This window comes from Panthera leo, chromosome B1 (genome assembly GCF_018350215.1).
Source record: "Panthera leo isolate Ple1 chromosome B1, P.leo_Ple1_pat1.1, whole genome shotgun sequence".
In the NCBI taxonomy this organism is placed as follows: Eukaryota; Metazoa; Chordata; class Mammalia; order Carnivora; family Felidae; genus Panthera; species Panthera leo.
The window spans coordinates 143,898,628-143,913,245 of record NC_056682.1 but is presented as its reverse complement, the minus strand read 5'-3'; the positions used below and the strand labels follow the sequence as shown (position 1 = coordinate 143,913,245).

The window sequence follows — 14,618 nt, the reverse complement described above, 5'->3', positions numbered from 1 at the left end:
AAACAAATCATCCAGTGAAGAAATGGGCAAAAGACATGAATACACACTTCTCCAAGGAGGACATCCAGATGGCCAACAGACACATGAAAAAATGCTCAACATCACTCATCATCAGGGAAATACAAATCAAAACCACAATGAGATATCACCTTACACCTGTCAGAATGGCTAACATTAACAACTCAGGCAATAACAGATGTTGGCGAGGATGCGGAGAAAGAGGATGAGGATCTCTTTTGCATTGTTGGTGGGAATGCAAACTGGTGCAGCCACTCTGGAAAACAGTATGGAGGCTCCTCAAAAAACTAAAAATAGAACTACCCTACGACCTAGCAATTGCACTACTAGGCATCTATCCACGGGATACAGGTGTGCTGTTTTGAAGGGACACATGCACCCCCATGTTTACAGCAGCACTATCAACAATAGCCAAAGTATGGAAAGAACCCAAATGTCCATCGATGGATGAATGGCTAAAGAAGATGTGGGATATATATACAATGGAGTATTACTCGGCAATCAAAAAGAATTAAATCTTGCCATTTACAACTGCGTGGATGGAACTGGAGGGTATTATGCTAAGTGAAATTAGTCAGGCAGAGAAAAACAAAAATCATGTGTCTTCACTCATATGAGGACTTTAAGAGACAAAACAGATGAACATAAGGGAAGGGAAACAAACATAATATAAAAAGAGGGAGGAGGACAAAACAGAAGAGACTCTTAAATATGGAGAACAAACTGAGGGTTACTGGAGGGGTTGCAGGAGGGGGGATGAGCTAAATGGGTAAGGGGCATTAAGGAATCTACTCCTGAAATCATTGTTTCACTATATGCTAACTAATTTGGATGTAAATTTTAAAAAATAAAAAATTAAATTAAAAAAAAAAAAAAAAAAAGAATAGTAGAAAGAAAGGTTTTCCCAGACAAACAAAAACTAAAGGAGTTCATGACCACTAAACCAGCCCTGCAGGAGATCCTAAGGGGGACTCTGTGAGTGGAAAACAGCAAAGACTACAAAGGACCAGAGACATCACCACAAACATGAAACCTACAGATAACACAATGGCACTAAATCCATATCTTTCAATAATCACTCTGAATGTAAATGGACTAAATGCCTCAATGAAAAGACACAGGGTATCATAATGAATAATAAAAATAAGATCTATCTATATGCTGCCTACAAGAGACTCATCTTAGACCTAAGGACACCAGCAGATTGAAAGTGAGAGGATGAAGAACCATCTGTCACGCTACTGGACATCAAAAGAAAGCCAGAGTAGCCATACTTATATCAGACAAACTAGATTTTAAAACAAAGATCGTAACAAGAATTGAAGAAGGGCATTGTATAAATTAAGGGATCTATCCATCAGGAAGAGCTAACAATTGTGGAGGCACTTGGGTGGCTCAGTCAGTTACGCATCCTACTCTTGATTTTGGCTAAGGTCATGATTCCAGGGTCATGGGATCGAGCTCCACATTGGGCTCTGTGCTGACAGTGCAGAGCCTGCTTGGGATTCTCTCTCTCATCCTCTCTCTCTCTCTCAAAACAAATAAATAAACTTTGAAAAGAAAAAAAAAGAAGAGATAACAATTGTAAATGTTTATGCCCCCAATGTGGAAGAGAGCACCCAAATATATAAACCAATTAATCACAAACCTAAACAAATGTATGGATAATAATACTGCAATTGTAGGGGACTTTAATACTCTGCTTACAACAATGGACAGATCATCTAGGCAGAAAATCAATAAAGAAACAATGGCTCTGAATGGACTAACACATTCTTCTCAAGCACACATGGAAAATTGTCCAAAATATATCACATACTGGGTCACAAAACATCCCTCAACAAGTATAAAAAGATTGAGGTCATACCATGCATATTTTCAGATCACAATGCTATGAATCTTGAAACCAACCACAAGAAAAAATCTGGGAAGCCCCCAATTACATGGAGGCTAAAGAACATCCTACTAAAGAATGAATGAGTCAAATTAAAGAAGAAATCTAAAAATATATGGAAGCAAATGAAAATGAAAACTTGACAGTCCAAATCCTTTGGGATGCAGCAAAGGTAGTCTTAAGGGGAAAATTCATTGCAGTTTAGGCCTATCTCAAGAAGCAAGAAAGGTCCCAAATACACAACCTAACCTTACACCTAAAGGAGCTAGAAAGGCAGCAGCAAAGAAAGCCCAAAGCCAACAGAAGAAGAGAAATAATAAATATTAGGGCAGAAATAAACAATATAGAATCCTAAAGAACAGCAGAACAGATCAATGAATCTAAGAGCTGAGTTTTTGAAAGAATAAACAAAATTAATAAACCTCTCGCCGGACTTCTCAAAAAGAAAAGAGAGAGGACCCAAATAGATAAAATCACGAATGAAAGAGGAGAGATCACAACCAACACCACAAAAATACAATTATTAGAGAATACTATGAAAAATTATATGCTAACAAACTAGACAATCTGGAAGAAATGGACAAATTCCTAGACACTCACACACTACCAAAACTCAAACGAGAAGAAATAGAAAGTTTGAACAGACCCATAACCAGTGAAGAAATTGAATCAGTTATCAAAAATCTCCCAACAAATAACAGTCCTGGGCCAGGTGGCTTCCCAGGGGAATCTACAGAAATTTAAAGCAGAGTTAATACCTATTCTTCTCAAACTATTCTAAATATAGAAATGGAAGAAAAACTTCCAGACTTATTCTATGAATCCAGCATTACCTTGATTCCAAAACCAGACAAAGACCCTACTAAAAAGGAGAAATCAGGTCAATACCCCTGATGAACATGGATGCCAAAATTCTCAACAAGATACTGGCAAATTGAATTCAACAGTATGTTGAAAGAATTATTCATCATGATCAAATGGGATTCATTCCTGGGCTACAGGGTTGATTCAATATTCACAAATCAATCAGCATGATACATCACATTAATAGAAAAAAGGATAAGAACCATATGATCCTGTCAATAGAAAAAGCATTTGACAAAATACAGCATCCTTTCTTAATAAAAACTCTCAAGAAAGTCAGGATAGAAGGAACATATCTTAATATGATAAAAGCCATATGTGAAAGGCCCACAGCTAAGATCACCCTCAATGGGGAAAAACTTGAGAGTTTTCCTCCTGAGATCAGGAACACAACAGGGATGTCCACTCTCATTACTGTTGGTTAACTAGTGTTGGAAGTCCTAACTTCAGCGATCGACAACAAAATGAAATAAAAGGCATCCAAACTGGCAAAGAAGTAGTCAAACTTTCCCTCTTCACAGATGACATGATACTCTACATGGAAAACCCTAAAGACTCCATCAAAAAACTGCCAGAGCTGATACAGGAGTTCAGCAAAGTCGCAGGATATAAAATCAATGTACAGAAATCAGTCATGTTTCTATACACCAATAATGAAGCAAGAGAAGGAGGTATCAGGGTATCAATCCCATTTACAATTGCATCAAAAACCATAAAATACCTAGGAATACACCTAACCAAAGAGGTAAGAGATCTGTATGCTGAAAACTATAGAAAGCTTATGAAAGAAATTGAAGAAGACCCAAAGAAATGGAAAAACATTCCATGCTCACGTTGGAAGAACAAATACTGTTAAAATGTCAATACTACCCAAAGCAATGTACACATTCAATGCAATCCCAATCAAAATTGTACCAGCATTCTTCACAGAGTTAAAACAAACAAACCTAAAATTTGTATGGAACCACAAAACATCCTGAATAGCGAAAGTAATGGTAAAAAAGAAAACCAAAGCAGGAGGCATCATAATCCTAGACTTTAGCCTCTACTACAAAGCTATAATCATCAAGACAGTAGCACATAGACAAATGGAATAGAATAGAGAACTCAGAAATGGACCCACAAATATATGGTCAACTAATCTTTGACAAAGCAGGAAAGAATATCCAATGGAAAAAAGACAGTCTCTTTAGCAAATGGTGCTGGGAGAACTGCACAGCAACATGCAGAAGAATGAAACTGGACCACTTTCTTACAGCATACACAAAAATAAATTCAAGATGGATGAAAGACCTAAATGTGAGACAGGAAACCATCAAAATCTATAAAGAATTTATCAAACTCAACACCCAAAAAAACAAATAATCCAGTGAAGAACTGGGCAGGAGATATGAATAGACACTTTTCCAAAGAAGACATCCAGATGGCAAACAGACACACGAAAGATCCTCAACATCACTCCTCATCAGGGGAATACAAATCAAAACCACAATGAGACACCACCTCACACAAGTCAGATTTATTAAAATGAACAACTCAGGAAACAACAGATGTTGGTGAAGATGTGGAGAAAGGGGAATCCTCTTGCACTTTTGGTGGGAATGAAAACTGGTGCAGCCATTCTGGGGAAACAGTATGGAGGTTCCTCAAATAATTAAAAATGGAATTACCCTATGACCCAGCAACAGCACTACTAGGAATTTATGCAAAGGATACAGAAGTGCTGATTCAAAGGAGCACATGTACCACAACATTTATAGCAGCACTATAAACAATAGTCCAATTATGGAAAGAGTCCAAATGTCCATCAACTGATGCATGAATTAAGAAGATGTGGTATATACATACATATATACATATACACATACATACGTATACAGTATGTGTATATAATATATATTAAATGCACATATATGTATATACACATATACACATACATGTATATATACATGTATACATACATATATAATACACACACACAGTTCCACACAGATGGAACTGAAGAGTATTATGCTAAATGAAATAAGTCGGTCAGAGAAAGACAGATATCACATGACATGATTTCAATCACATGTGTAATTTGAGAAATTTAATAGATGATCATAGGGGAAGGGTAGTAAAAATAAGATAAAAACAGAGAGGGAGGCAAACCATAAGAAATGCTTAAATACAGAGAAACTGAGGGTTGATGGGGTGGGGAAAATGGGTGATAGACATTAAGGAGGGCACTTGTTGGAATGAGCACTGGGTGTTATATGTAAGTGATGAATCACTGGATTCTACTTCTGAAGGCAAGACTACACTGCATGTTAACTAACTTGAGAATAAATTAACTAAAAAAAACAAACTAAAAGCAATATAGGGGCACCTGGCTGGCTCATTCCGTGGAGCATGCGACTCTTGATCTGGAGGTTGTGAGTTTGAGCCCCATGTTAGGCATAGAGCTTACTGGCAAAGAAAGGGTGGGGGCAGGGAGAGAGGCCTGCCTGGCTCAGTCAGTAGAGGATGTGACTCTTGATCTCAGGGTCCCAAGTTTTGAGGCCCACGTTGGGGGTAGAGTTTACTTAAAAAAATAATAACACTTAATATAATACTTAAAATAATACTTAAAAAATACAATAATACTTAAAAAATAATAACAGTGGTGCCTGGGTGGCTCAGCCAGTTAAGCGGCCAACTTCGGCTCAGGTCATGATCTCACGGTCCATGAGTTCGAGCCCCGCGTCGGGCTCTGTGCTGACAGCTCAGAGCCTGGAGCCTGTTTCAGATTCTGTGTCTCCCTCTCTCTGACCCTCCCCTGTTCATGCTCTGTCTCAAAAATAAATAAAACGTTAAAAAAATTTAAAAAATAATAACAAAATAAAATCAAGAGAGGAAATCGTTGACCTAAAAGATCAACTAGACAAGAAAAAGAGAAAACCATGTCTCCATAATATAAATTCACTGTAAGAAAGTAAAACATATGATTACCTTTGCTAAATCTATCACAACTTCAGAGAGCTTGGGATAGCGTCTTTCAAGAGGTTCTGTTTCCTTGATTTCAGGCAACCTTACTCCAGCAAACACAGGATTTTTATAAAACAGCTCCTGATGTCTTGGAATTAGATTACCTGGAAGTGAGAACAGCACACATCTCTGTCATTATACCTCATGATAGAAATGGCAAAGAGACAGGTGATGTGGCATGGACAAAAGAGTAGAACACAGCTTATGGACTTGGAGTTAGGGCTGTCTCAGCATGCAAAATCACCCAAAAACAGTGTTCTTATGGTGATGGTACCTGGCAGTCTTCAATAGTGGTTTTGATGTAAGTCAACTCAAGAAAATTAACATTCTTATCTCAACCTACTCATTTAGAAAATTCACAAGCCACTATATATAGAACTGAAGTCATGAGGGTGCATAGGAAAAGGATAGGTAAAGAACATTTTCTAGTTTTTTAGAAATAAGTACCAACACTTCATTTCTAACAACAAAGCATAAAGTGCTGACCAAAACAATGAAAATATTACTAGTCATATGATCAGAATCTAAATAAGTTCCACCCTTTAAGAATTTAGTTTGAAAATGAAAATAAATTGTTTTAATTATTAAAATTTAAATTTTAAAAAATTAAAATTTTTTTCAAAAATTTAAAAATCTACTGATTTTGTACCTGTGTTTAAAGTCTGATTTGAGCAGTTTTATCTTTTTCTTCAACTTTAGTACCTAATCTAGTATAAAATACATATGAAAATTCTGCTGTAAGAAACTACTGTATTGTTTATTGAATTTCTACCCTGGAAACTTAAAATCCAACAGTTAAATGCCCCCCCCCCAAGTATTTTCCCATTATTTCCATTTTCCAAGATCCATCTCCCAATATGAAGTTCGTATTTCAACAAATGTAAGACTTTGATAATCTAGCTTTAAAATTCTGTCCAAAACACTAACAACAAAAGTCATATCTGCAACAAGATTAAACTACCTAAGAAGTCTCGGTCTCTCAATTTGAAGATGAGGATAAGGGTAACAGTCAGATTCCACCAAATACTTGCTAACCCCGCCCCTCAGAAAAAACCATTTGCATCCTCTACATGTGATTTATTGATGCAAAAGTGCAGAGAAAATGCACAGCCTTTGCTCTTTTCTTTGTGGGGAGTGGGGCAGGAGGGTGGATGAGAGCATGAATAAGACCATTTGCCAGACAAACCAAAGCCAGACTGAGAATGAATTAATATAAATAGATGAGATTTTCCTATTTGCTCCCTACCTCCACTTAAAACACATACCATCTTTAATATACTAACAAGTAGTAAAATCAATACAAACAAAAACATAGGAGAAAAACCTCTAAAATTTAAAATGCAGATGTATAATCTTACCTAAACACGTCATAATATGATATAGCTGATCAATATCAGAATCTCCAGGAAAAAGGGGTTCTCCCATGAGCATTTCAGTTACCAGACAGCCAATGGCCCATACATCAACAGCCCTGAAATAAAAGCAATGTGGTATAAAATCTGGCATCCTACTATGTTTATGTGACTGAATCTGTTCTGCATATTACTATTTGGTATTGAGAATATTAGTAGCAAGCGTTAAATTACTCATAAAAATACATTTCCCTATAAACTTCAAGTAATGATTCCCAATTTTACCTAAGTCAGATTTCCAGAAACTTCAATCACGTGACAAGAAGGAAAAGGCTTCTCAAAACCGTTATTATGTGTACTTTATTCTGGAAATAAGTTTTTTGGGTTTTCATTCAAAGCCTATTCATTCTTTGTTTATACATTATTCTAACCAGGTTGATCAATATATCCCACCACACACTGAAAACAGCAAAACAGCACAGGAGAAGGTTGTTTGGGACACATACAGTAACAAGGGGAACTAGGAGCTAACAGGAAAAATAGAAACATTATCTTAAAAATCAGACCCAAGAACTTAAAGCAGAATATGCTGGTATCATTCACATAGGGACAACTAACTTGAAATTGTTTAAGGTCATAGCTGAATTATAAAATGGTATAAAGGGGTACCTGGGTGGCTCAGTTGATTAAGCATCCAATTTGGCTCAGGTCATGATCTCACAGTTCATGAGTTTGAGCCCCACTTTGGGCTCTGGGCTGACAGCTCAGAGCCTGGAGCCTGCTTTGAAATCTGTGACTCCCCTCTTGTCCCTCCCCTGCTCGTGCTCTTTCTCTCAAAAAATAAACATTAAAAAAAAATTTCTAATAAAATAAAAATAAAATTATAGAAAAGTTACAGTATAACAAAATGAGAACTCAGAGTAATCAAGAAAATATTAAATGATGTGTGCACTGAAAACACAGAAAGTGTAGAAAACATTTTTAAATGTTTATTTATTTATTTTGAGAGCGAGAGAGAGAGAGAGAGTGTGTGTGCATGAACATGTGAGTGGGAGAGAGGAATGGGCAGATAGAGAGGGAGAGAGAATCCCAAGCAGGCTCCACACTCTCACTATGGAGCTGGACACAGGGCTGGATCTGATAAACTGTGAAATCATGACCTGAGCTGAAATACAGTGGGGAGGCCTAACTGACGGAGCCACCCAGGCACCCCTAGAAAACATTTGAGAAAGATTTCTACCAAAAGCCGTGAGTTACCATCCCTTCTTCTTTGAAGAACTCATTTATGCAGATAATTTATATTTTAAAAACGTTCCACTCAATTATGTTTCTCCCCTCATCCTTGTCAATTCCACCTTGCCTCATTCCAAGTGTCAGACTTACCCAATCAGTGTTGTCTTTCTTTACAAGTAATAAATACATCTATTTCCAACCCACTGTAGAGAACAGACCACACACACCAAAAAACCCACTTGCTCATCTTGATTTCTCTACCTTTAAAATAAGTATGCTCACCCCAATTTATTGCAAGCACACAAGCACACGCTCGTACACACACACACACACACACACACACACACACACACACAACATTTAAAGGGGAAGCACCAAAAAGAACAAGTCTTAAAGTTCCCTAAATGTAAATTTAAGAAACACAACAGATGAACATAGGGGAAGGGAAGGAAAAATAACATAAAAACAGAGGGAGGCAAACTGTAAGAGACTCTTAAACACAGAGAACGTGCTGGGTGGGGGATTGGGTAAATGGGTGATGGGCATTAAGGAGGGCACTTGTTGGCATGAGCACTGGATGTTACATGGGAGTGATGAATCACGAAATTCTATGCCTGAAATCATTATTACACTGTATGTTAACCAACTTGGATTTAATTTGTTAAATAAATAAAGTTCCCTTAAATGTAAAACTTTCCTTTCAGTGTTAGAGTGATCTTTCATTATATTAGAAACATATTCCATTTTATCAAGAAAAAATGTGTTAAATATGCCCTCTCTGCCCTCCACCCCCTTTCCTGATGTCTTACTTGCCATACTTGACATCGCCGACCAATAGTTCTGGAGCTCTGTACCATCGGGTGGCCACATAATCAGTATAAACTTCCCCAGGGGCTGCCAATGTCCGCGCAAATCCAAAATCACATAACTTGACAACGCCAGATTGGGAGACTAATATATTCTCTGGCTTTATATCTCTGTGTATGATCTAAGACAAAAAGCGAAGTATGACATATATTGGCACATCAAGTTAAGTATGTTATTTTTTGAGCACCTGCCATGTGCAGGGTACTATTTTTGTCCCTATAACAAATACAGATAAAAGCATATAAAATTGTTCCTGGCTTTAAAGAAACTGGGACCTAGCTGAGCAAGAAAGAACATTTATGCTTGAAATTTCACTTAATCAAAGATATTGGATGAAATATATATTACTAAATACCAAATCAATTGTTCTGTTAATGACTACTCTCAAGACTAAGAAAGTAAGACTATCATTGAAGACTAGACTGGTCACGGAAAAATTTTATGAAAGACAGGTCTCTAATACTATGTGTGACCTCAATAAATGTAGAAATGGAAGGACAATCCAAGTTAAGGTAACAAGAAGAGCAAAAAAGCAAAGACAAAAATAGATCAGGAAACTCTGGGGAAGTGTTTTTCCTAGAGTAGAGGTTATATACTAGGGTGGAAGGCTGACTCAACTTCCAGCCTGGGAAGTCTGAGTTGGTGTCAAGGCCATGGGAATCCACAGAAGTGACATAACCGATATGGTATTTATAGATGTTGGCCCATAAACAAACTAAGTCAGAAGAAGGACTAAAAGCCAGGAGAAGAACATTGGGACAACTACGAGAGGATAAGGGCCCAAACAAGGCTGGTATTCAGAGGAATAGAATGGAAAGAGGTACAAGTTAGAAATATCTTCAGTCAAGAATGAACAGAACTTAGGAAGTAATCTCAGATATTTTACTTAAACCTGGGAATCTAAAATAATGGTGGTTCCATCAAAAAAAGAAACGTCTAGGGGCGCCTGGGTGGCTCAGTCGGTTGAGTGTCCGACTTCGGCTCAGGTCATGATCTCACGGTCTGTGAGTTCGAGCCCCGCGTCGGGCTCTGTGCTGACAGCTCAGAGCCTGGAGCCTGCTTCGGATTCTGTGTCTCCCTCTCTCCCTCCCCCTCCCCTGCTCATGCTCCGTCTCTCTCTGTCTCAAAAATAAATAAAAACATTAAAAAAAAAAAAAAAAAAAGAAACGTCTAGAAAAAGTTTGTTCTGATGGAATAGTAAGTAGTTTAGTTTTAGCCATGTGGGCTTTTAAGTGGATTGTTGAGCACCCAAGTGGAGGCATTCATCAGGCAATCAGAAATGTAAAAAGAGTAAAACAAGGTCAGTTGTTAAGATTTCTAAAGGAGAGACTATGGAAGGAGAAAACAGGACAGTGGGAGAAATACTAAAAACTCTACAGCTAGGCAAAACAAATCATCAGGCTTATTCTCTAATACAAGTAAGCTTCATTTTGAAATTTTAAAAAATATATTTATTTTAAGCTCTTCCAGATGACCAGCATCTATCTGCCATTGCTGAGCATTTTGTAAGGCTACCAACTTCTGTTACATCCTAGACATCAACGGTGAGGTCACAGGGCCAGCCCCACTCTATTAGCATTTGTTACTTGTATAATCATACCAAAAAAATGTCATTTAAAAATATTTTGTAAAACTGGTAGAATCAATGTGCTGAGTTATTCATTTTATAAATGTCGTTTCACCTAGAGGTGCTTTTATATGATATTCAAAGGATATAAAATGATTGTGATAGAAATAGGGTAAGAGCAGGGATTTTCATACATCACAACTAGGCAAGAGAATGTGAACTTAAAATTTGTGCATTTCACTCAGCAAATGCTACCTTAAAAAAACAAAAAAGCAAAAAATCACAGCAAACAAATTTTAAACTCTAGTTTAATATGCATAGCTGAAGTATTTAAAGTTGAAATGTACTGATGTCTGTAACTTACTTTCAAATGCATAAATAAATAAGACAGAGTAATGGGTAGATAAATAGATGACTAGATGAATAAATATCTCATAAAGCAAATACAGCAAAATGTTAACAAGTATAGAGTCCACATGGTGGTTATATGGGTATTTCATGTACACTCTTTCAACTTTTCGGTATAGCCTAAAATTGTCATAATAAAATGTTGGAAGAAAGAATACATGTTATTATGAATCATGAAAATTAGCAGTATCAAAGTAACACAGTTTATTTCAATTACTTTACTGGTCCAAACTTTAGGTTAGGCAAGTGTCTCATTAATTAAGTGATAGTATCTGGTGAGTTAATCATTGGCAAAATCATTATTTAACCTAAATACTTACATTGTGACTGTGACAAAATCCAATTCCATTAATAATCTGAAATAAATACTTCTGAACCAGTTGGTAGTCTAGACCATTTGGAAAGAGCTCCAAGTCATCAAGAATTGTATGGTCAACAAATTCAAAGACTAGGTACCATCGTTTTTTTTTCTTACACACTTCCAACAGATTGACCAGATTTTCATGTCTCAGTTGCTGTAGTAAAAAAAAAAAAAAATGCAAAATAATTTTTCCAAGATCAAATTATGTAGCAATTAGTCACAATCTAAAGTCTTAGGATAAGAAAAACAAATAAAATTCATAAACAGTATAAATTGTTAAAAGTATGTTCTGGTTTTTAAATTATAGTCAAAAGACCATACTGCCCCATTCTCCTCTCAGATAATACAATAAAGCCAATGAGAAAGAAATGTAGCTCCACCTTTGATGGAACTAAGCAGGATCTAGACCCCTACCCACTACGAATGAGGTGGGACTGCCAAATCTAGTCAAGGTGAAACAGAAGTTTAGGAAGATACCAAGAGATCACCTGTGGCTAAAAAGCTGGTAGAGCCAAGTAATCCAAAATTGGTGACATACCCTGAAAAAGGAAAAAACAAAAACAAAAAACTCCTTCTTTGCTATAATAGGAACAAGATTCATAGGCTGTCTGTGAAAGCAACCCTAGAACTGAATGGCACCGAGAAATACCAGGGAAGGGAGGCCTGAATAATTACACAGAAACTCATTCGCTGGAAGCAATCTCTTGGTGAGGCCAAATGGAAGGCAAAACAACTCATTATGAACAAATCAGCAAATGCAAGGATAACAGAAGTCAATCCCACAGATCAGGCTTGCATTGTAAGGAACATCATTGTGAATCATGGTGAATTCCTGCTAGCCTGAAACAAGAGCATAGCCTTTCCCCTAAATGAACCTTCTACAGATAGCTAGTCCAGGAAGGGCTCACTTTGTTACAAGATAAGAAACAATCAAAAAGAAACCAATCCAGGATCTATTCAAAGATGCTCTAAGAAAAGAGGAAGAAAGAAGGAAACAAATAAACATTCACCAGAAAATGTTGCCACCATTAAAGGGAAAGAAACCACTAGAATATAGCCCTAAAAACCCTCAAGGAAAGAGTGATCCAGGAACTTTACATCCAACAAAACTGTCGTTCAAGTAAAAGACAACAGTGAAAAATATTGAGAATGGTGAATTCATTAGTGTGGGACTAAGTCTTAATAAAAATGTGCACATCACAATCACAAAACAGAAGGTGACTATTTAAAATTTAACAAGGCACAAACAATATTTCTTTTTTTTATTTTTAATTTTTTTTTTTAACGTTTATTTATTTTTGAGACAGAGAAACAGAGCATGAACGGGGGAGGGTCAGAGAGAGAGAGAGGGAGACACAGAATCTGAAACAGGCTCCAGGCTCTGAGCCATCAGCACAGAGCCTGACGCGGGGCTTGAACTCACTGACCGTGAGATCATGACCTGAGCCGAAGTCGGCCGCTTAACCGACTGAGCCACCCAGGCGCCCCGAGGCACAAACAATATTTCTAACAAATTTAGAAGAAAGAAGAAAAGATGCAAACAAGAGTGTACATATGTTGATTTCCTTGTCGATGGGTCAAAATTATATTTTTAACATGAAACTTTAAATTACAAGGCCTAATTATATTTACAGGTTTAATGGTAAACAATAAGATAAATAAGATGTCTTCGAAAATCAGATGAGTTGGGGCGCCTGGGTGGCTCAGTTGGTTAATTGTCTGACTCTTGATTTCAGCTCAGGTCACGATCTCAAGGGTCATAGGTTCAAGCCCTGTGTTGGGCTCTGAGCTGAAGTGTAGAGCCTGCTTGGGATTTTCTCTCTCTCTCTCTCTTTCTCTCTCTCTTCTCTCTCTTGCTCTCTCCATGCCCCTCCCCAACTTGCTCGCTCTCTCTCTTTCTCAAAATAAATAAATAAACTTAGAAAATCAGATGAGAGAGTGGGAGAGAAAAGGAAATAGAAACATAATAATTACTTTACAAAGGATTAAGTATATCATATAATGCTATAGTTATAAAGGTAACAAATAGTAAAAAATAAAACCTTTCCAAATTATCAAAGGAAACACATTCAATATTTTAAAAATAATTTAGAAATTATATAGAAAAATATTTTTAAAGGTGTACTAAAACAGCATGATATTACAAATAATAATAACTAATACATACTGTTTACTATGTTCTAAACACTATTCTAAGCACAAAAACCCTATGAAACAGGTACCATTATTATTAGTCTGATTTACAGACAAGGAAACTAAAGCACACAGATTTTAAGTAACTCGTCCAAGGTCACACAGCAATAACTGCTAGACACAGGATTCAAAAGGAAGCATGAGTACCTACAAAACCCAGTCACTGTGGCCTGTCTTTTCCTGACAACATTTCATGTTTGCTTAGTTCCTCCTTCATGTCCAGAACGTCTGCTATGTAAGCACACCCAGACATGTAGCTGATTTGAATGAAAAATATTTAGATTTCTTATTCTTAACCACTAAGCCATACTGACTCTTAAGGGGGAAAAAAATTAAAACTAAGATCACACTTACCTGTTACATCATAACTATAAATGGGCTAAACTCACCTATTAAAAGATTCCAGATTGAATCACAAAGAACTTTCCAAATATATCACTGGTTAAGTGAATTAAGGTAAATCCATACAATGAAATAAATTGCAGCAATTTTTTTTTAAAGGGGAGTTTTATGTCTACTGATATGCAATAATCACTAAGATACATTAAGTGAAAAAAGCAAGATCAGGTCAGTGAGTAGAGTGTGCTGCCATTTGACATGCACACAACACTGCTCCATATACATCCATATTCTTGTATATGAATAAAGTGCTTCTGGTAGATATAGTTGTTTACAACTAAATTGCCAGCATACAAAGATGGCAGGGAAAATCATTCAAATTTTACAATATATTCGGGGCACCTGGGTGGCTCCGTCGGTTAAGCAGCCAACTTCAGTTCAGATCACAATCTCGAGGTCTGTGAGTTCGAGCCCCACGGCAGGCTCTGTGCTGGCAGCTCAAGAGCCTGGAACCTG

At 36.9% G+C, this 14,618-nt stretch overlaps 1 protein-coding gene across 1 annotated transcript in view; it reads right to left on the bottom strand.

Moving 5' to 3' along the window:
- Positions 1 to 14,618, bottom strand: part of CDKL2 (cyclin dependent kinase like 2) — a 52,743-nt gene that overhangs the window by 21,699 nt on the left and 16,426 nt on the right. Inside the window, exons 3-6 of the mRNA XM_042936183.1 lie at positions 11,530 to 11,724; positions 9,177 to 9,355; positions 7,141 to 7,253; positions 5,747 to 5,886 (exon numbers count right to left, since the gene is read on the bottom strand). Coding sequence (XP_042792117.1) covers positions 5,747 to 5,886; positions 7,141 to 7,253; positions 9,177 to 9,355; positions 11,530 to 11,724 — 627 coding nt within the window. The remainder of the gene's footprint in view (positions 1 to 5,746; positions 5,887 to 7,140; positions 7,254 to 9,176; positions 9,356 to 11,529; positions 11,725 to 14,618) is intronic.